General features: G+C 40.7%; 2 protein-coding genes and 1 long non-coding RNA gene across 4 annotated transcripts in view; 1 reads left to right on the top strand and 2 right to left on the bottom strand.

Moving 5' to 3' along the window:
* Positions 1 to 3,044, bottom strand: part of BTBD8 (BTB domain containing 8) — a 57,628-nt gene extending 54,584 nt beyond the window's left edge. For both annotated transcript variants that reach the window (XM_061633664.1, XM_061633665.1), the window contains exon 1: positions 2,648 to 3,044. In XM_061633664.1, the coding sequence (XP_061489648.1) occupies positions 2,648 to 2,790 (143 nt within the window). In that variant the 5' untranslated portion in view covers positions 2,791 to 3,044. The remainder of the gene's footprint in view (positions 1 to 2,647) is intronic.
* A 4,535-nt stretch (positions 3,045 to 7,579) lies between these two features.
* LOC133387885 (uncharacterized) lies at positions 7,580 to 19,999 on the top strand. Its single transcript, XR_009763592.1, has 6 exons — positions 7,580 to 7,635; positions 8,030 to 8,105; positions 9,394 to 9,466; positions 10,937 to 11,039; positions 11,178 to 11,254; positions 19,606 to 19,999. It is a non-coding gene; the product is annotated as an uncharacterized LOC133387885 (long non-coding RNA).
* The window catches only part of EPHX4 (epoxide hydrolase 4), a 37,239-nt gene continuing 23,175 nt past the window's right edge, over positions 8,647 to 22,710 (bottom strand). Inside the window, exons 3-7 of the mRNA XM_061633663.1 lie at positions 19,646 to 19,803; positions 17,492 to 17,620; positions 14,415 to 14,518; positions 12,326 to 12,474; positions 8,647 to 9,595 (exon numbers count right to left, since the gene is read on the bottom strand). Coding sequence (XP_061489647.1) covers positions 9,364 to 9,595; positions 12,326 to 12,474; positions 14,415 to 14,518; positions 17,492 to 17,620; positions 19,646 to 19,803 — 772 coding nt within the window. The 3' untranslated portion in view covers positions 8,647 to 9,363. The remainder of the gene's footprint in view (positions 9,596 to 12,325; positions 12,475 to 14,414; positions 14,519 to 17,491; positions 17,621 to 19,645; positions 19,804 to 22,710) is intronic.

Raw genomic sequence — 22,710 nt, 5'->3', positions numbered from 1 at the left:
CTGATAAGATTAGACAGAAGAAAGCTCGCCCATTGTGGATCGTTTAAAAGAAAAAACGTCTCGCTTTTTTTCAGCCCAGCTTGTTGGAAGTCCTAACTCCGTCCTCGGCTGCTAGGTATGCCTTCTTATCCCAGGGAATTCCTGATCAATTCCAGCCACCGACAGCCCAACAAAGTTTCTGTGGATAATCTTCGGTTCACCCTTGCCTGGGAGAACATTTATACCAGTCAAAGTTCCCTTTTGACTGATTTTAAACTGAAAAAAGCTTCCTCTGAGACAGAGCTCATCTCAGAGGCAGCCACAGGCGGAGCAATCCTTCCGGGAAGTCCAACTTTGAGATTAATTTCATTGTGAGCAGCAGATATGGTTTTGTTATGTTTAAATAAACATATATTATTCCAATCCGCATTATCCATTTCAAAACCAAAATCTTGTGCCCATTGGATTTTAAGACCGCTGAGCTGACCCATTTGAGTGTCCAATAATATTTCATAAAATACAGTAACTATACCTTTACTTCTGAAACCCATTGTAAGCAGTGCATTTTCAAAAGTGGGTGGGTAGCGTGAGCCCAAACTAGGCGTCTTTAAAGATTTGAACTAGTTGGTAGGCATGAAGCCATCCTAAGCCCAAATTCAGTATATTTATCCTAAACTAGTCCAGAGCTTAGAAGATTACTTTTAAAAAGGAATATATTACAATTACTGTTACATGGCCCTAAAAAGGAATAAATTACCATTACAGTAGGGCCCCGCTTCCCAGCGTTCCGCTAATGCGGCAGCTTTCCTCCCCTCTTTTAAAGCCGATTTTGCCACTTTTGCGGCATTTTGCAGCATTTTTGCGCAACGCGCCCCATTAAAGTCAATGGGATTCCGCTTTATGGCGATTTCCGCTTTATGGCAGGGGTCCGGAACGGAACCTGCCATATAAGCGGGGCCCTACTGTACAATTACAATTGTTCTGAAAGGAATTGATTACTTTCCTGTTGCTCGAAAGTAATCACTACAATTACACTTAAGTTACTTAAAAAAAAACCTAGAGTGCCTACAAGGTACTGGCCTTAGCTGCTGCACACCTAAGTCGCCTAAAACATTAAAAATAAAAATAGTAGAATAATTCTTTTTATCCATGAGATATCAATAGTGGTCTCTCCACTGGTAAGGGAGGCAGAGGCCACTACTCAGATCTTTGCACGTCAAACCAAGTGCAAACCCCCCCCCCCACATACACACACACTCAGCCAGCAAGCATAATCTCTCTCACTTAACCACCTCCCGGACCCTGCCCTGCCACCAACTAAGGGACATCACCCAAGCAAACATTTTCCTGAGATGCAAAAAAGTTAAAACACTGCAAATGCAACACAGTAGCTAAGGAGGGTGACTGAGGCTGCTTTGTCTGCCAAGCGCAAACACAGCATTCATACACACGTTATCATCTTTCACCTCCACAGTTCTTTATCTCCATTCTGCTGCTGCCACCTGCTTGCCCTCCAGCTCCCTTCTCCCTCCACTCCATTCTTCTCCACCACCGTCCATTATTTAAAACAATTGTTTTCTCCACTCCACCCCATCTCACTCTCCACCTCCTCCCTTGTCGCCTCCTACCCACCCACACAGCAGGAGGGAAGAGCGGTGCTGCACAGAACCCCATTTTGAGGCACAGGATTTTCATCCACAAATCAGAGGAGTAGAAGACTTCCCCTGCTACCCCCACCAAGTAATACTCAAAAGTAATGCTGGAAACATTAAAATTACTCCTCAAAAGTAATACAGTAACTCCTCATTCTATTGCAATCAAAATATAAAGGAATTACCCACCCGTTCCTCAAAAAAGAAATGTATTTTAAGTAATTCTTTTTTGTGACTAATTACTTCTGAGCTGGTCCAAAGAGATTGGATGGTCTTGATTATAAAAGTCCCTAAACCTGAAATGCCCACATTGCTCCCAGTACCTCAACCTCAATCCTGGGATAAGATTGCAGTGGTATTAGCAGGGAATACTTTCAGAAGATTCAGACCTTGCTTTTTCTCAAATTTTTAAAGACTGCTACTCTTCTCTTGGGTTGGGGAGGATGGAGAGAGAAAGTTACCTTTCCCAAGTACTGATGAAATAATGGCTCTCAGAAGGGCATCTCCTAGCAATTAGTTCCCAGTGAGGAAACATCAACTATTAATAAGCCACCCTGGGCCATTAACCAGAGATCTCCCTAACAAAATAAGATCAGCCAGTAGCAGTAATAATATTGTTATATAATTGGCTTCTTTAAAATACTTGGTTTATATTATAATGAAGATATTATTACAGCGTTTTTATATCTTGCTCTTTAGCTTTGTACATTATTGTCACCTTGGATGGCTGGATGTACAGAAAAATGGATTAGATTTTTAAAAAGAAAAAGAAGAAAGGAGGGGGGGAAGAGAAGAAGCCTACTTGCAGGTGTCACATTTGGAGGACAGCGTGCATGTTGGGAGCACCGATAACGTTGCTTCCCAGAGCGAGTGCACACCCCTCGCAAGTGACCAACACACGTGAAGAGCCACGCGTGGGTTTCACAACACTAACCTTAGCTTGCAAATTTGCATGAAGATGCTCCTTTATACCTAATACAAGTCCCCCTCTCTTTGTCTCTACCATCTCCTCTTACCTTTTCATGTCCTGCCTCAGTTGCTCAGCCACCATCTCCTTCAGCCGCCGCCTCTCCGAGATACCCCTCTCACTGCCTTTCCCTTCGCTTTCCCTAGTCCTACCTGGGCCCCTCGAGGCCACATCCCCCCCACAGCGCGCCATGAAGTAAATAACAGCCGCCCGGCAGGGCAGGGAAAGAAAAGACAGGGTAGGACCCCCTCGGGTGCTGAGCTTTAGAACGACTCACTCTAGTAGCGGGGAACTACGATTAGTAGACGGTCCCTTAGCTACGCCATTCAAGCCAGTCCCTCTACAATTCACGCAACATATTTCAACTAACTCTTCCCTTTGTCTCCACCTCCCATCCCAAGCCGGGGATAAGCTCTTTTCTACGCCAGTCACACTTAGCTCAAGTAGGGAATCTCTCAAAACTATCCAACTAGCAGGTTCTTTATCCATGCCGGAAACCTCCTCTGTTTGGATGGTGCCAAAAACATGCCCACCCCTTCTTTCACTTCATTGGACAGCAAAAAGATGTGACCCAATCGTGGCGTGTTCTCTCTCGGAGGAACAGCTGAGTCCCGCCTCCATCTTGTTTACCATCCTTTTGAGCACATGTTACGGGTTGGTATCTCAGTTTTGTTGGGGGATGAATCTGAAGGGTGTTATAAGCAGACTCTGGTCATCAGAAGAAACAGACTGTTTAGAAAGTTGGTAAGAGGTAATAACGATATGTGACAGAGGCAGAGAAGAAGCATACATGGTGTTTAACGGAAATCATTTCTGTGGATAAACTCTAGTTAGCTAGCTTACAAAACTCCGCATCCCAGTTAGCTAAATTATGTCATCTGAACCTTCTGGGTGTTATATTGCTGCTACTGTTAAACTGTTTTTCTTAATAGTTTAGACTGCTTTTATATAAGTGTCATGCTGGCTCGTGAAATGCTTCAAATTGCTGTTTTACATGGTTTTTTAAAGGGATATTTTATTTGATGCTTTTATTTGTAAGCTGACTAGGGAGGGCTTTGCCTTAAAAAGTAGTCTATAAGTGTTTAAATTAAGTCTTAAATGAATAAAATAAATATATTGTTAAAATTTAGTTAAGACACCAACTGTGCAGAAACCATATAACATTGCTATCTCTGTGGCATAGTTTTAGGCAGTGACCGTCTGTGTCAAGTTAGAGGACAATTCCAGATTTTTGTCTTTTTCAAGTGGGATTCAATCACTTACCACTGATACCAGTAAGTTTAGACTGCACAATTATAGTTGATTGGGAGGTCTTGTGACCCCCAAAGATCAGACATTTTGTAATAAGGAGACTGGTTAAAAATGCTCTGGAAATTGTGGGATAGCACTTAAACAAATCTGTTATTTTGGATACAAAAAGCTCCTTGCAAACCACCAAGTTTTAAGCTGGTGCTGGCCCTGAGGAAAACAAGAAACTTGCTTTTTAAATAAGCAACAAATAAAAATGGCAGTGCAGTCCTATACATATTTAGTGAGTACATCCTCACTTTGTTTACTCCAAGATAGATTTGCAGAGGATTGCAGACTGACAGAGCAACCCTCACTGTGTCATTCTGCAATAAAAAGCAGGCACAAGTTACACCAGCTTGTTACCTCTGTTCCAGATTTAATTAAGGAAGAATGTCGAGGACTTTGAATTACACCAGCTATGTTCTACTGAGTTGCTAGGTCATGTGACTGAGCTGAAAGATGGTTGGAATATGTGTAACTTTCTCCTTGCCCCATCCCCACCATGTCCCTGCCACACCTCCGGAACACCCCTTTTGGGTGACTTAAACTAACATAAATTACACCAGCTTAAGTTCTCCCTGCTGAGCCGGGGTGAGGGACTTCCACCGACATAGACCCAGCTGATCCCCAGCTCAGCTGTGAAAGCCCAAGATTCACTAAATCCAATCTTTCTCATCCCAGCAGACCTTGGGTTTGGATTACATTGTAAAATTCTTAAGAATCTCAGCCTGATAAAAGCAATGACTACACCAGTAGTTTTGCAATATAAATTAGATTTTTTGTGATCAGGAAACAACAACCAGAAATTATATACTCCATATATATAATCTGTGTTTCACTCAAGTCATGGTAAACCATATGGAAACACATTCAGAAGACCAGACTGTGTCTGCCCCACTTGATTTAAATTTCTTGACCCTTCCAACTCTACTATTCTACAATTCTATGAAATCCTACCTACACTATATATTATGCAACCTGTTGGTTTCCTGTTTATAAAAGATGAGAAAAATCAGATGCTGCTGTTCATTCTGAAGTTACTGTTCAATACATAGAATTTGAAAGTACCTCAAAGGTCATCTAGTCCAACCCTGTGATGCAGGAAATCCACTACTTCAGCACGCCAATATGTGGTCATCCAGCCTCTGCTTCAAAGCCTCTAAAGAAGGAGAGTCCTCCACCCATCCAAGGCATAGAATCATAGAATCGTAGAATAGTAGAGTTGGAAGGGGCCTATAAGGCCATCAAGTCCAACCCCCTGCTCATTGCAGGAATCCAATGCCAATGCAGGCAGTCTGTTCCACTGTCAAGCAGCATGTACCATCAGGAAGTCCTTAATGATCAATATGTATTTAATTGGAATTCATTGGTTCAGGCCCTACCCTCTGGAGCTTACAGAAAACAAATTTGCTCTCTCATTTATGTGGCAACTCTTCAGAAACTTGAAGATGACTATTGTGCTGCCTCCGCAGGGTTAGAATTGTATATAGAGATACTCCTTCTGTTGTGTTAAACAAGGCATTTATTAGGTTAGAGTTATGGAACTCTAGAGGTCTGTCTCTTTGCTCCCTTAGCCTTACAGTAACTTCTTGCCAGGTGACATCTCCCTTCTCTTTAATTGGCTAGTTAGTTTTCCCTCCAAAACCTGCCTCAGTTGTTTCAGTCATCAGCAAAGCAAGCAGCAGGCCTAGTAGCCCCAGAGGACAACACACCTTTTTTAGCTGTATCTCTCTCTCAGAAGATATTTCTCTGTCGGAATTGCCTCTTCCAGAAGCTTCTCTCTCAGAAGGTACCTTTCCTCCATTTAATCTACCTCACAAACAATCCTACAATATAATTACCTGCTATCAACCTTCTTCATCATCATCATCATCACCATCCTCAGTTCACCATCCCCAGAGACTGTACGCTTTCTATGAAGTTTCTGTATACTTTTGCGTTTTCTGGTTTAATAAAATAGTTCTGATTAAAAGAGAGAGATTGAGTTGACTGTCTGACAAAGTGGGTTTCAGAACCACGGGCTCAGAACAATTATCCTATTGCCTCTTAATCCTCTGGACTACACATACCCAACTCTTTCAACCTTTCCTCATAGGACTCTGGCTCCAGACACCTCATCATATTTGTTTCTCCTCTGGACACATTCGAGTTTGCCAATATCCTTTTTAAACTTCAATGCCCAAAACGGGACATAGTATTCCAATCATGTAGCATTCTATGATGTGATAATCTTTTAGGGATTTTTGGTTACGGATGATCCTGCCAATGTGTGCCCAAATGGTCACAACCACAGTTTCCAAAACTTGATTACAGGATCTGGAAGCCAGGACTACATATTGCTCCAAATTGTTGATATCCCTCTTAAACTGTAATGCCCAGAAATGAATAAAGTAGTGTGGATGAGGTCTGTGACCAAAGCAGAATTGAGTAGTACCATGACTTCTTTTGAGTTGGGCACCATACTTTCATTGATGCAACCTAGAATTGCATTAATGGTAAATCAGTCCTGATGGTGATGCTAGGATGTTTTCAGAGTCTCTGATCATTCCAGCACCATGACCAGGATGAACATTGCTTCCTCCCCCCAGTCACCAGAAGATCAAGCTCTACCTCCACCCCAACACCACCATCTCTGCCCAGTTTCAACTATTCCGTTGATATCAGCACCACCATCAGGTTCGAGATTGCTTCCTCCCACCAGAAAATGTATCTTGTGAATGGCAGAGTGAGCTATCTATTTCATAGATCAGGAAAAAACAAACTTTCCACTACCAAATTGCAGGGGAAGGGGTCTTCAGAGACCACCCAAAAGTCTTGGGAAGCCGGACATGGGTCACAGATTAGCCACCCCTGCTCTATGGACATAATATCCATACACACCTATAGGTAAAAGGACACTAGCTAGAATCCAAAGAATTGCTCAACTAATCACATGCTTTGAATGTGTTTCTTGAACATCAGTCCACCCATTCTATATGACAAAAGGGGAATGTGAGGGGAACCACAAATCAGTTTGGAATATAGCATTAGGGAGGTCTATTATTCATAATCATAAAATTCCATGGGAGAGTAGATTTGTAACCCCCAACATGTGAATTCTTTCAGCCCTAGCCACTGTGCCAAATTTGTATGTGAAGTAATCTGTTGGAGATATCCATTTGCATCCAGATCAGGTTGTGCAGAGCTATTTGTGACTGTGGATAGTGATCAGTCTCCACTCCTCACTAGTTCCAGAACATCCTGTATCAGTTTATGCACATAAAGAGACTTCCCCACCCCCCACAGTCAGGTATCAGTATGGTATGTGCATGTGGAATAGCTGTTCCATGTGCGCAGAGTTCCTTAGTCATTTATTATGGTCTATATACTTGAGGAAACACACTGTTGTGATATCTTATTGTGGTTGCTGTAAAAGTTGGAAATTCTCTTTCCCTGGAGACTTGTAAAAGTGTGAGCCTGACCATTGTCCTGATACAGGGTAAGACTTGCTTCCTTTGAGTGGACTTTTATTAGTTAGAGGTGAGCCAGTATTGGTTAAGACCATATTCTATACCAAGAGCAGAGAACTTCTTTCAGCCCTAGTGCCGCATTCTCTCCTGGAAAACCTGAGAGCCACATGCAAGTGGTGAGTGGGGCCAGAGGCCAAAGGGGGTAAAACAATGGATGTTGTGATTCTTTCCTTTGTACAATAGGGTACATTCCAGCCTCACAAAAATCAGAGGTTTCTACACACACCTCGTAATCCAGGTAAGCAACGTATATTATCACAATTCAATAACACATTCCAGCCAGGCAAAAGCACTCAAAAGGGGCATGGAATAGGGCCAGTGAGGAGTGCGGCCTGAGGAGGTGGCATGGTATGGGGAGAGCATATCAGAAATAGGTCAACCCTTGTACACCTAGCACCAAATCAGCTAACACTGCCCCAGGTTCCCAGAGAAAGCTCTTGTGCCCTAAAGTGTTTTGCTTTCAGGTAACTCACAGCTCTCTCCTCCCTCTCTAAATTCCTTAAGGCCTAATTCTTCTGGTCCTTTGTTAGTAGTTTTTGTTGTTTTAAAGGGAGCTTTCCTTTTACATTACTGCAGTTAAGCCATTAATAGAGATATCTTAACCATATTCATCCCTGTGTTTCTTCACACAGATTTCGTGAGAGTAAAATGGTTGGGGAAGGCAATGGCCCAGAAATGTCCTCCTTTGAATGGGATTCTTCTAGCTAGGTTAGTCCCCCAGATCATGTAGAAAGACTCTAAAGGTTGAAAGAAAAGCTCATGAGGCAAAGCTAAGCAAAGAGGAACAGCAATAACTGATTCCTCACTGAAGTGGCTGTGTTAACAGTACAAGAATTTAATAAAATAAATAAATAAAAGAATGAAATATTTTTCTTTCAATGATAGAGTACTGGTATCTTTTGGAGCATTTGCCTTTCCCCTCAGATACATTACCAGAGCTTATGAACATACACCCATAGAATGAGGATTCATAATCTTTCATGGGACTAGGTTTCTAATAGAGTTTAGGCCTACAGCTAGTCCTTTTCCATTCATTTGTAAGAAGGAGAGACAAAAACAACATAGTATCAACTTGGGAGACTGAATGCAGCCACATGATATTCTCTAGTGCAGCTTTCCCCAACCTGGTGCCTTCAAATGGCCATGCTGGCTAGGGGTGATGTGAATTTTAAATCTAACAACAGCAAGAAGGCATTAGATTGAGGAAAGCTGCGCTTGTAATTTGGATAGTGATAACACAAAGAAAACTCACTATGAAGAATTGGGTACAGGGCACCATGTCAGTTGCAGTTTATTAGAACAAGGCAAATACTAGGATACGTAAGTCATGACCATAATTCTTCATTCTCTATATAAATTTTGGAAACACTGGGTGTATACATCCTAGGTTTTTTTCCAGTTTACACCACCACACAAGCAGCTATCAATATAGTACAATTATGTCTGATTTTATGATCTCAAAATGTGCCCAGACACAAGGTTTTCTTTTCTTTAGGCTTCTACAGTATAGGTAGAACAAAATATCTGTTAACATTTTTTAATGGTAAAAATATAGTAAAAAAAATTCCAACCAGCAGAATGAAAATAAATAATCATACCAATAATAACTTCTTTTACATCTGGTACCCCTGCACTGATTCCTCATTATAAATTTCTTAAAGGCACCACACATTAGAATTTTAAAGCAAGTAATCAAAATTAAGCAACTTTCTATGAGTTCCTTATTGTACAAGCACAAACATTTTTAAGGCAAGTGCTCCATGTGCAAAATACAGAATACAGGTAAAACCAACATTAACATTACATAGTCTTACACAACCTTCTCATAATAACACTGGCGTCAATACATACAGTACATTGAACAACATTTTTTCTAGCAGAGCTCAGGTCTAAGGTTTGCTGTAAATATGGCCCCAATCACAATTAACATTGAGCTTTTTAATATTTAGACTGTGTCAGCAAAAAGTCATTCTCTTTTTCTTGACTCTTCTTTTAGGAAAGTCCATATCAACTTGTTCACAATGTCAGGCTGATCTTGTTGGATCCAGTGGCTGGCTTCAGACAGAATAGTAAGTCTAAACTGGTTTTTTACATAAATCCTTGTAATTTCTGCCATCTCAACCTCCATAAAGGGATCTCTTTCTCCCCAGAGCAACAGAGTAGGCATTGTGACTTCATGGTGCTGCAGAGGCAGGCAACTTTAAAAACAAAATATTAATATTATTTTAAAAATCATGATAAATGTGCCAATTTAGTTCTATTTCACAGTATGTCACTCCAATCCAGCCAGAGATCCAACATAAAATCAGGCTTTCATGTGTACCCAATTTTGATACAAGTTTGTATCTGTTTCTCCATTACCACACTTAACTGGGCCTAGCTGGGTCCATCTTTTAATGCAGATAGGAATATGATATACCATCTGGGGCCACTAGTTGTATTCAACTAAATCCTACTCAGAGTAGATCCACTGAAATTAATGAACCTAAGTTAGTCTTGTTTATTCACTGAAATGGGTCTTCTCTGAGTAGGACTATCATTGAATACAGAAATTACACATCTTCCTCTATTTATTATATGACCTGAAGATTATTTTTCTTTTTAGTACCAAGTATTAAACCCCTAAATTTTATATGCAAAACCAGCAGTTCTCTGGAATTCATAGCACAATCCTATGCATGTTTCTTCAGACCCATGTTCAATACTGTCCAACCCAATGTTCAATAGTATTGCTCCTACTGGGAGGAAGGCTGAGATATAAATAAATAAATTGCAGCTTTTTATATACCGTCCATTGGATTACTTGAAGACATTGGCTTGGATGGATCCTGAGATAAGATAACTTAAGAAATATCATAGAAGGAAAGTTTCTAATCCGTTCCTCCTCCCATCAGATACCTGTGATACCCCAAAAAGCCTCTTAGGAGGCCAAGGCCTCTCTCTGAACAATGTGGGATGGGGCACAGGGGCCTGGTGGGGGGAGGAAGGGACAGGATACTCTTCTTCTTTGAACATTCTTAAAATTATCTTGGGATCCAAGCCCAATTTGGGGTGATTCCTGCCTCCCTGAGAGCCCCACTCCACCCCACATTGTTCAGTAGGGCCCCCAGTTCTCCAGAGATGTTTTTCTGGGTAGCTTCAGGAGAAGCGGGGACAGGAACCTTCCATTTTCTTCCTTAAGGCGGCAATGCCGATTGAAACCCCATAGGACACAGCAGGACTTACTTCGGAGTGAACATGCATATCATGACACTACAAATTAACTTGGTTCCAAGCCACTGCCCTGTTGAAGGTTATTTGAAATGATCCATTAAGGATTCATATGGGGAACAATTCAGGTGACAGGGCGCACAGCATCGAGCTCTATCTTTCTGGCCTTATGTTGCATACACTTAGAGCTCACAAGGGAGAACAATGGTGATGCAATCCTGTAGAGAAAGGGCACTTTGCACAACAGGGGAGCACTCTGCACAAACAGGTGGCACTTTCTCCTGAGCTCACATGGAAATGTCTGCACGTTGCTAATGCTTCTCTTTCAGGAACCCCAACAGGTATCCTGTCTCCAGACTGCAGGCATAAACACAAAACAGCAGCCTCCACTCCACTCCCAACAAAGGCCTGGGCAGAGCAGCTGCCACAGAGGTAAGCAAGGGAAGGGGGAACACATGCTGTAATATATCACTGCTGCAGCTGTCTCTCCACATACACCCTTTGTCATATGTAAATACAGAGTCATGTCTAAAGTCTGTTGCACTGACACTGTTCCCCTCCCCCCAACAGCAGGGAGCAGAAATGGAAATGGACTGCCTTCAAGTCAATCCCAACTTATGGGCAACCCTATGAATAGGGTTTTCATGGTAAGCAGTATTCAGAGGTGGTTTATCATTGCCTTCCTCTGAGGCTGAGAGGCAGTGACTGGCCCAAGGTCACCCAGTGAGCTTCATGGCTGTGTGGGGATTTGAACCCTGGTCTCCCAGGTCGTAGTCCAACACCTTAACCACTACACCACACTGGCTCCTCCACAAAACAAAGGAATCATCTCACATAGGTCAGTTCTCTCTTGATCAAGGCCAGGCACTTCACTCCAACCATTATAATAATTGCAAGCCAAAGACTCATGAGCACTTTACTCCCTGCATCTAAGCTGTAATTCTGCAAGGTAAGTCATACTGATCCCAATGGGACTTACTTCTGAGTAGACAGATATAGGATTACACTGAAGTACCATAATTTCTTCTGTCGATGGACAAGACCCAATGTTGCGCCAGCACACAATGAGAAATCCCCTTCATCTTCTCTATAGCTGCCTACCCACCCACTCCAATCTGCTCCAGAGAGTCCCCCAGCCCTGGAGCAGACTTTAGGGGCATGTGGGGAGGAAAGAAAGGGGAAGTTCTGCTTGCACAAGAGGAAGTCAGTTGCACATGTGGAATGCCACAACTGGGTATCGCCTGATATCTGTTTTGCCACATGAGGACATACTTAAAAGGACCAAAGAAGAACAGGGATTTCCACTTCATATAAACTCATGCCGTGTTAAAGTCAGCTTAAACTGCAACTTTTGAATGACTTTAACCATTATCCTCCTTTGGATACTTTCAAATAAAGCAAAGTCAGATACCCCCCAGGCTAAACCCATTTCTGGACTGATTTTATTATTTCTCAGTTTCTTCAATGCCAAGAGGCATTTCAGGGGGCCCAATTAAGCATCAAAGTAGAACATTCTCAAGACGGCCAGCAAACATGCCAATTTTCTCTCAACTTAAGAAGCTGAGAGAAGCAACTGTTAGGTTTCTGCACACATGTATAGTACATAATGACAGGTATACTTAATCTATACCAGACACCCAAACACCTCTGGGTTCACAATTATGTGCTTGTGAACAGTGGCTGAAGTTATTTAACTGATCCAAGAACATTATACTGACCTGAAAAGGTTTCTATAGTGATTAATTGGACCAGTCAGTGCTCCTGGTTGGGAAAATATGTACAGGTAAGCTTCCATATCTTCTGCTGTTAGTCTACAGCCTTTCCTTCCAATTCCACTGGACTGGCTAGTAAAGAGGTTTTTCAAAATCTATGGCAACAAATAAGTAAATACGTAACAGATATTAAAAGCTGGCCAAAATAACTAAGCAGTTCTTATTTGTAAGCATTGTCATTTTCTCAAATTGAGCAATACCTATTTGCTTTTATATTAATCTCCCCCTTTTTGAGGTGGGGCTGGGCTATGAATAGACAGCCTTATTTATCATCTATTTCCTCTATATCATCTTCAGTGCTGAGTGCCAGTACTTATGTTGCCAAAAGGGCACCACTCATGAACAATGAGGTGGTATCAGCAACCTCAGTGGAACCCCCAGCTTTGCAGAAGTATGTCAAACCAAAGGAACTCCCAGAGAATTAAAAACAACCACCAAACCCATAGAGAAATGGACTGCTTTGAAACAGTTCTAAGGTGTTCTGGGCTTGCACAGTGGGGAGGGATATGTTCCATTTCTTTTATGTGTTGGGGATTGGGTTGCCTATTGAAGCAGGGCTTTGCTGGCTATTTTCCTGAAGAGAACAGCTACTTCCCTGACCATGACTGAGAAAATGAGGGAATCTGTACACAGCATATGCCAATTAGGCAGAACATGTTGACACGTGGCCATCAATTTCCTTAAAGAAGACGTGATTTGGTTTAGAATATTGCCTTTTATTTAAATTAATCAGTAGATTTTCTTGGAGGAAAGGGTACATCACTGGAATTAAACCGAGACTAGAGCTCAAAAGCAGCACTTCATTGAGCAGACAAGACAGAAGCATGACTGCCAGTACAAGTAATGGTTCAATAGCTGAATTTGGATCTGTGGGACCTAGGCTCAAATCCATTAGATCTTGAGCCTGTCACTCTCTCTGTCCGCTTAACCTACCTCAGAGAAATACAGTTAGGATGAAGTGTGTGGATGGATAGGGAAGATATGTACTACTCTGACCTTGTTGGAGGATATTTTAAACATATACCTTAAGCATAGAGCATGAATGCAACAAACACATACACACATTTGTTAAGTCACCAAGTTTGACTAACTCAGTCAGTGGTATATCAGTTTGCCCTTTAAAATAAATTCAAAAATTCCATTGTCAATAAAAAATAGTGTAAAAATAAAGTCCATGATGCAGGGCAAACAGGTCTTTCACTGAGCCAAGCCTGGCTCCCTAAAGAACATCCATTCATGTTACACATATTTGGTACAAATTTATTATTATTGTTATTATTGTGTATATATATAAAGGGGGAATTGAATAGCTATAGCAGACTTTTAAAATGAAATACATGCTCACAATGTCATAGGTATTACATTTGAATCAGCTGGGAAAAAAGTTAATTTGTGAAAATGGCCTGATCCTGTACATGTTTACTCAAAAGTATGTCCCACTGAATTAGTTTACTCCTAAGTAAATGTGCATAGGCTTAGGCTGCACATGTACAACTAATATACATGTACCATAAAAACATTTACGCACTTAAACATAAATAAAATTATCTAGTAAATGTTAAAGCAGGGATGCTTGAGGAATTTGATTTCTGTGAATTCCAATGAGATCTGACCTGATCTGGATCTCTAGGACTAATGTGTGGGTCGGAATGTTAATTATTCTTCAGATTGCTCTGAATTTTGTGATATAGTTCTCAGCTAAAAAAAATACCAAAATGTATTTATATTATTTATTTTAGAATGCAATACATCTAAAAATGTGAATTTTGGGATAAAATAAATATTCAAATATGTGTTCTGTGATAAAAATATGTATTCTGTGATAAAATAGTATTTAAATATGTATTAAATACACATTTTTGTCTGGATTTTTTTAAATGGACTTGTGATTGAACACAAGCAAAACTGACATGGATCAGAAATAGAATGATCTGCCTACCCCTATTTGAAGCATTAAAAGCATACCTTTCCTTTCTGCACCACAGTTTTTCCGTCACTGATACACGTAACAAGTTCTGTTTCTAGACACACTCACCTTAAAATCATTTATTGTAAACATAAGTTCAGGAAACCATGGCATTTGGAAAAAGTAGTAGTAGTAGGATTTAATCACTTGTGATGGATGTCGTAGAATGTATTCTGGAAAGGAAAAAAATGTATTTTTTAAATTTGTACATTTGTCATTTGATATGTTGTTGGGGCACAATTTTGTGGAAAAGCAAATAAACAGATGCTAATGATTAAAAGAAAAACACCTATGAATTAATAATTAGATTGAATTATGATAAACTTGTAAGTAGGAATTATTTAGGTTACAGCATACTCCTATGCATATTTACCCAGAAGTAAGTCCAATCATGTTCTTTGAGGCATATTCCCTGGTACAGGGGTCACCAATCTTTTTTGGACCAGTGGGCACATTTCAGATTTTGAGAGTGCTGAGAGCACCAATCACAAAATGGCTGCCATTGAGGCATGGTATAACACAACATTAGAGAGAGGATAGTCATTGCTGCTGCCCCCCCCCCCAATATCATGTTTACCATGGAAATCAGCTATGACCTGCTGGTTCTGATTGTGGAGATAGTTGTTAAAGGTGCAAGAACCCTGTTTTCGCCAATGTCATTCCTCATCTGAACCCTAGGCTGCCATCCTGTGCCACTGTTCTCACTCATTGGCTAAAAACACTGACTAGCTGGAGCAGCCAGACTGGTTCATTTCACAGAAATTGCTTAGAAGGGTACCTGCACATTTTGTTTCATAGCTTTCATTTTAGGAAGGCTAGAGACTTTAAAAAAAGAAAGAAAGCTCAGAGGCTGGGGCCCCTGCCTGGGTACCAGTGAAGGCATTCACAGGCACCATGATGCCTGCCAGGTTGGCAACCTTCATCCTAGTAACGGTGTTTAGTATTGCAGTTCACACCTAGGATTTTCTTCTTAATGTTATGGAAGCAAGAGGGAGAGCACACAGAAGTGCTAAGTAAGTAACGATGTAATTTGCTTTGGTCTAGCAAACTCAGCTGTTGTGCAGGATCACTGTTTGCTGTAAAGACTGAACTGACCAGAACACAGGCAGTGTCAAGATCAGAGTGACGTATCAGCCTTTTAGGTGAATGTGTTCTGGTCCAAGCAGAGTAGGGATGCTAATATGTTCCCCATCCTACTACTGGTGGAGGTGTCCTGCTTTTTAAAGCCCCCCACCATCGTGTGGAATGTGGTAGGGTCAGTGACTGCAGCCCTATTCTCCCCTTTCACTCCATGAGGAAGATGACCGAATACAGCTAATGTAAACATAATAATAAGCATTTATATCAGGGGTGGGAAATCTTTTTCAGTCTGAGGGCCACATTTCTTTTTGGGCAGCTTTCCAAGGCCCAGATGGCAAAGATGGGCAGTGCCAGAGGCAAAAATGGGAAAAGAACTGTAAATTTGACCTTAGTGCAGTAGACTAGTTTCAACACATACATGCATGAACACACACGCTTTCTATCCTCCATCCAACCAAGAAAGCGGCATCTGATTTCAAAGAGATATTCCAGCCAGGCACAAATGGCAGGGATGTGAAGCAGAGCCAGTGAGGGGTGTGGCTGGGGAGAGAGCTCTGAGGGCCAGATAGAGAGGTCTACGGAGCTGCATTCAGCCTCCAGGTCTGAGTACTGCCCCTGTTATAGATTGAATTTTAGCCATTTCCCTCCCCTCTGATTCTGATCTTTCCTTATTTAGCTTTTCATGTGTATTGAAATTGTATACTAGGGCCCAAATAACACATAATGGGGGACTAGCGGGGAGTGATATACTTCCTTGAGGTCCTGCAAGGCTCACCTAGACTACAAACCCAATGCCACGGGGGACAAGGTTAATTTGTAGTTTTTGCTGGAGGATGTTATGTAAACTTATTTCCTGTATCTATATGGGGTGTCAAGTTCTTGTGAGATTTTCTGGAGCTAATCAGCAACAACGTTAGGATAAGCAAATATCTTGACCAATGAGCTAGAAGAGAGGGCTTATAATCCTTGTATAGATGACTCTAGCACTTATGATTTGAGAGACAGAGAGATGTGTACCTCTTTGTGTCTCTCTATGTCCCAAAGTTCCTTAGTTCCTGCAAGTATTTCCTATACTGTAGATGGGCAGGAGAAACCAACAGGCTTTGGCTGTGGACTGGCAGCAGAAAGTAGGGGACAAGAACCAGAATAATCAGGGTCATCCAGCATTCCAGATACTGGAAGCCAGTGGTGCTGACAGGATTTACAAGCCTCAGAATATACGTGAGTAAGTTAGGTAGGCCTCTACTCTATGTGCATAGAAAAACTGATCCTTGGTTTCAGGGACAGGGAACCATGTCTGAAGGATATTTGGCAGTGCATTCATGTATTGATTAATATGCATACATACTATACTGCCATGCCAGGCTAGAAACAAGTCAGGCAACCAGAAATCTAAGAAACTTAAAACAAAGGAAACATCGCTGCAGTCCAATATTCATTTACCTGTGGGAGTCAGGTTCACTGAAATCAGTGGGACTACATCAGAGTAGGTCTGTCTAAAATTATGCTGTTAAAGAAGCTAAAGAACACCAGACAGTCCTTCACTTTTTCAAAACAAACAAGGCCATCTGGGTCAATTTTTGAAAACATTGGGAGAAAGCGGGTCCCGTGTTACTCGTTGATAGGGGCCAATGGAAATGAGGTTTCAACATCGGTAAGGGTCCTACATACTTGAGGCTCACTTTCATTCCAGCTGTAGAGGTTAAGGCTATCAGTGGCTACTAGTCATGATGTTGTGTATTATATGTTCAGAGGCAGTATGCTTCTGAATACCAGTTGCTAGGGATCATTAGTGGGAAAGTGCTGTTGCCCTTATCTCCTGCCACTGGTTAGCCCTGGGGAGAATGCTGGACTGAATGGGCCTTGGTCTGATCCAGGAGAGCTCTTCCTGTGTTCCTATGTTTTGAACCAATTTGTTCTACCATTTTCCCTCTAATGCGTGACACCAGCATATGCTTATTCTTCAAATTCAAATTATTCTATTCTTAAATTTGCATCACAAATCACTATTTAAGATGAGAATGCTACAGATATATTAAACGTTGGATCCCATTCCCCACACTTACCTGTAAAAACAGAGGGATGTGGAAAATTCATAACAATCAGCTTCGTCACCGTTTCTGGGTAACAAATAGCAACTAGCCATGCAATCATTCCACCCCAGTCGTGACCAATCAGCACACACTTGCTGTATCCTATTATTTAAAAATAGATTTCTGACAGTTGTTTACCAACAGTTACATCCAAATATATTATCACATCAAAGGAAATGACAGAAGTTGCAGTATATTTGGTAACAATATCTCAACTTCACTTCCCCCCCTTTGCAAATGATTTACACCACCACAGTTAGGTGATTTGTTTCTATTAATATACCTTTTTAAGAATCATAGCTGACAACAAATCAGCAACAAGGTAGGACATTTTAAAATCATACATTTCTAATGCCTTTCTCCGTTTTCTCTTGAGTAGCTGAATTTTATTTATATATATGCATGTGTTTTAGATCAACTTACAACAAAAGGAACAGGAGAATGAGGCTACAATATGAAAACATTAAAAACATTATTTTAAAAAATAACTAAGATTGCATCATTCTAAGACAAGGGTGAGGAACCTGTGGCCCTCCAAATGTTCCTGGATGACAATTCCCATCATCCCTGATCACTGGCTATGTTGCAGTTTCTGGAGGACTACAAGTTCCCCACTAGGGAGAAATCCTAACAGACTGAGAAAAAAGGTTTTATAGCTCTTCAGAGATGCAACAAAAGTTAACAGTTTCTCAGTTCTAGAGGGGAGGCATTCTATGGCACTGGAGCTACAGCTGTAAAATATTAATACTGCACAAATAGATGGTCACTGAATGAGGCACTCATCTGATGAATAAAGCTAGCAGGAGAATTGACAGAGAACTGTCTCTGTCCTAAAGGAGGAGATGCAGTCTGCATAGGAGATTTAATTGACAGAAAGCAGTTCTAGAGATCACATCAGCTTGCTTATCAGAGAACAAGCCAGGGTCCCAGATGACAGTTGCAAACCTGTGTGTCAAGTGTGCCAGGAATAGATATGAGCCATAATAAGCAGAAGTTTATCAAGACCAGCACCAAAGGATCATTGAAAGTGTGGAGAGACTGAAGTAAGCAAGAGATTCTTAATACCGATAGGTATGGAAATGAAGGTGCCAAGTGCTGATCAAGCAAGAGGGCTGGACAGGAAGGGTCATAGAGAACCAATAGAGCAAAAAATGCTGTCTTTTTAATATCTTCTATCTTAAAGATTGAAATGTATACATAGGACAGGCTGTGGTTTCATATTTACTGGAAGTTAGAAATGTTAGGCTTTATCAAGACACTGCTTTTTTCGTAAAAAAAAAATGAGGTGCTGGTACTCATACGTTGACAAAAGTACCATGGGTGCCAGCACAAAATGACTGGCATGGGTAGAAAAAAAAGAGGTGCCAGTACTCCATACCAGTGAATACTGTACTATCACCAAAAAAAAGCCCTGCAGACACTTAACATCTACCTTAATTTACTGTTACCACAGTACCCCCACAAATATGTACTTACTTTTACCACAAATACTTGCACAAGTCTTGCATAGCTCATTATCCAATTTGCATGTTACTATGTTGGGGAGTGGGATGGTCTTGCTATGCGGAGGTCTTTCCTGCTGGTTGGGGGAGGCAGGGGTTGTATGCTTTGTACTCCAGCACAAAAGAATAAGAAAGTACAACCACTTGAGGAAGCTGAGGGAAAGGAGCCCTCCTGTGTTTAAGCAGTCACCCAAGAATTTTTTTTTAAAATTCACAAAATATTATACGTAGGTGAGGGAAAACTGCAATGCTGGTCATCAACCCAGTAAGTGTCTGTTATCCATAAACAAATTGCAATAATCTTCTCTATAGAAACAGTATTTGCTCAAGGCATGGGTAGGAACTGCATTTTCCCATCAACAACATAATGTGGTTTTGGTGCTGGTTAAGAGTAGTTTCTTACAACAGATGTTCTACCTGAAGCAAATACATTCTGATTGCACTTTACTGGGCTTTATTATCTAGAAAGCCCCTTCCATTTAGCTCTCAGCATGTGAGCACTGCATGTGTTGACGCTTTCATTCTAATTAAAGTATGAAATTTGTTAAACAGCTCAGAAATCACAGCTTTTATTTCCTTTTTCAGGATTATAATAAACTGGGCAGCATGGATGCTATTAACACACCAAGAGACTCCAAGATATCCTTTATATCTGTTATCAGGCAGTCTAGCTTGTAACTCTCTCTCTGGGCAGGAGCATCTGTTTCTCCATAGCCTCTCAAATCCAAGGCCACAACTCGGTATTCACTCTTAAATTCCCGCATTTGATGACGCCAGGAGTACCTAGCAAATAAGAACACAATTTTACTTCATAGTATTTATTTAAGACTGATAAGCTACTTCGTGTTCCTTTGGAAAAGCAGTTACACAAGAAACATAAAACAAGATCACAAAACTGAAGACAATAGAGATGTAACACCTGCAACGTTAAAACAAAAACTGCGCAAAAACAGATAAAACAAATCAAAACACATTTCAGTAAAAGATTACATCATAATTGCATGCATTAGTATAATTTTGGCACACTTCCATAATGATTGTTAGGTCAAAGCTTAGCATAATGTGGAATAGGATGTTATGAGCCTTCAAGTTGATTATAACTTATGGCGACCCTGTGAATCAGCGACCTCCAATAGCATCTTGTGGGACAGGAAATAACGGTAAACATCAAAAAACCCAGTGTTGATCCTGCTGTGAGACCAAAACTACTCAGGAAAAGGTGATGCATTCATAGCATCAACAAGAAAATGCATCACTTTATTATAGAGTTGTAATTGATCTTGGATATCATGTAGTCTAACACCTCTGCTCAGTGCAAAGTGAATCTACAGCATTCCTAACCCTTTAGCAAAATTTTATTGTTATGGATGCACTGAGACCATCATTTGGTAGGGTGATGAATGGTCCAAAATATACCAGTACTCTGTCATTGAAAGAAAAATCCTTCATTCCTGTACTGTTCACACAGCCACTTCAGTGGGAAATTGGCTATTGCTGTTCCTCTTCGCTTAGCTTTGCCTCATGAGCTTTTCTTTCAACTGTAGAATCTTTCTACATAATCTGGGGGACTGATCCAGCTAGAAGGACCGCATTCGAAGAAGGACATTTCTGGGCCATTGCCTTTCCCAACCATTTTACTCTCATGAAATCTGTGTGAGGAAATACAGGAATGAATGTGGCTAAGATATCTCTATTAATGGCTTACAGTAGCCCTGGGCATATTTAAACGGTACTGCAGTAATGTACAAAGACAGCTTTCTTTAAATCAACTAACAAAGGACTATCTGGACCAGAAGAATTAGGCCTCAAGAGTAATCTGATGGACAAATTTTGGCTCTTTCTTCAGAAGAAAAAAACAGGACAACCTGTTCATTCTCCAGCTCAAAGGAAGATGTAAAATGTGTAGCAAATTAAACAACACTGAAATTGTTTTTTTCTTCTTCGTGCTGTATTTTTCATTATGTCCTTATTCAGTCAATCTCAGCTATCTCTCAATGACGATTAACAGCTTTCAGTGCTTTGGTACTCGTGTAAAACTGCTAGAAATGTATTATGCAATAGAAAATTAATGAGAAAAATGAATTTGATAAACACAGTGATCCTGAATTAGAATATTACTCATTTAAACATATAATTTATTATGACTGGGTAACAAAGGAATAAAGATTAAAAGAATCCCAGAAGGTAATACAGTGTGCAGCAATGAATTTTATTGTAGTTAAATACTTTGCATTGTCTGGTCATTTTAACATATATAAACTACTTTACTGTCAGCAAGGAGCAGTGCTTTGTTGTCATTAAAGTATGACATTGATTCCTAAATCTCCAGGTTGCCCAGAAAAGTATGTAAAGCAAAGAGCTCTCAATTTCTTTCAGCCCAAGGGCACAAGTGTTCTGGGCATCATCACAAAATGGCTACCACAGAGCATAGTTAGTGATGAAGTTACTGTTGTGGGTGTGGCTAATCACAACATTTTTGTGTTGCAACAAAACACCAGTTTCATGGACAGCAAATTGATGAAGCCAAAATGCAAGTAACGGGCCCCAAAACCTCAGTACAAGGCACAGGTGGAGTCTGAACTCCAAAATACAAAATCACTCCTTTGAACCTACAGTTTTCTGCTCCAACAGACACCGGTTTCACAGAAAGCAAGCCAATTAATTTCACCAAATCACTACTAAATAAATTGCTCTAAAATTAATTTATTTACCCAAATTAATAGGATGGTCACCACCTGAACAATTTCCCCCAGATGCATAACTCATTCAGTATCTGCCTTAAATCAATTCCTCTTCAACTGTCAACCCACTGACTTCCCCTCTGCCAAACTTTCTTTTTCTCTGCCAGCCAGCTCGTTCCCATTTCTTTCTCTACTAGCCAATTCCCATCTCTTTTACTGGCCCAGTTTCTCACATACGCTCCACACATTTTTGCTGCCTCCTCATGGCTGCTTATTTCCCCCCTCCCTCTTCTCACAGTTGTTCATTTCCCCACTCAGGGATCCCAATTCTGTCTTTCTGGGTCCTCCATTTTTCACCTCCCTTCCTCAAACAGAGATGCCAGGGATTGAATGTGGGCCTTTTTGCATGCCAAGCATGTGCTCCATAGCAGTACCTTTCAACTACACAGCAATTTATTGAGATTAACACTTTTACAAAAATAAAAAACACCCAACACCTGACCTTTATAGATAAAGCATTTGCAGGGAGATGATTCACATAAAGAACCCCAGGTATCTTGATGTAACATTCTTATCCATAAAGAATGCACAAAGGAACATTTTTCATTATACATTATCTCAAAACTGATCTGAAAACACATCCAGTCAGGTGAGTGATTCAAAGTACTTTCTAAGATAGCTTGGACAAAGAGCAGCCTAATTGCCCATCAGTTTCCATTGTCAGTGAACAAGCATGACAAGCTGAGGGGAAACCACTTTGTATAATTTAAAATATTTTAAAAGGCTTTGTAAAAAAATTGTTTGCAAAAGGTCTTGCATATGTCTCCACGTCTTGATTACCTTTCTGTATATAGTATTTTAAACCCTGAAGAAATAGTTGGGATCGTTCAAAGCATGAATAGTCTCTTCAGTGAAGGTTTTGTTTATTCTGCCTTGGTGGGTCCAGTTTTCAAAGGCCCCAAGTTTTTTCCTTTCTTCCCAAACATACATTTAAAACACTATTATACCA

Source organism: Rhineura floridana, chromosome 6, assembly GCF_030035675.1.
Source record: "Rhineura floridana isolate rRhiFlo1 chromosome 6, rRhiFlo1.hap2, whole genome shotgun sequence".
Taxonomy (NCBI): Eukaryota; Metazoa; Chordata; class Lepidosauria; order Squamata; family Rhineuridae; genus Rhineura; species Rhineura floridana.
Note: the sequence above shows the minus strand (reverse complement) of the source record. Positions and strands in the feature narration are given on the sequence as shown.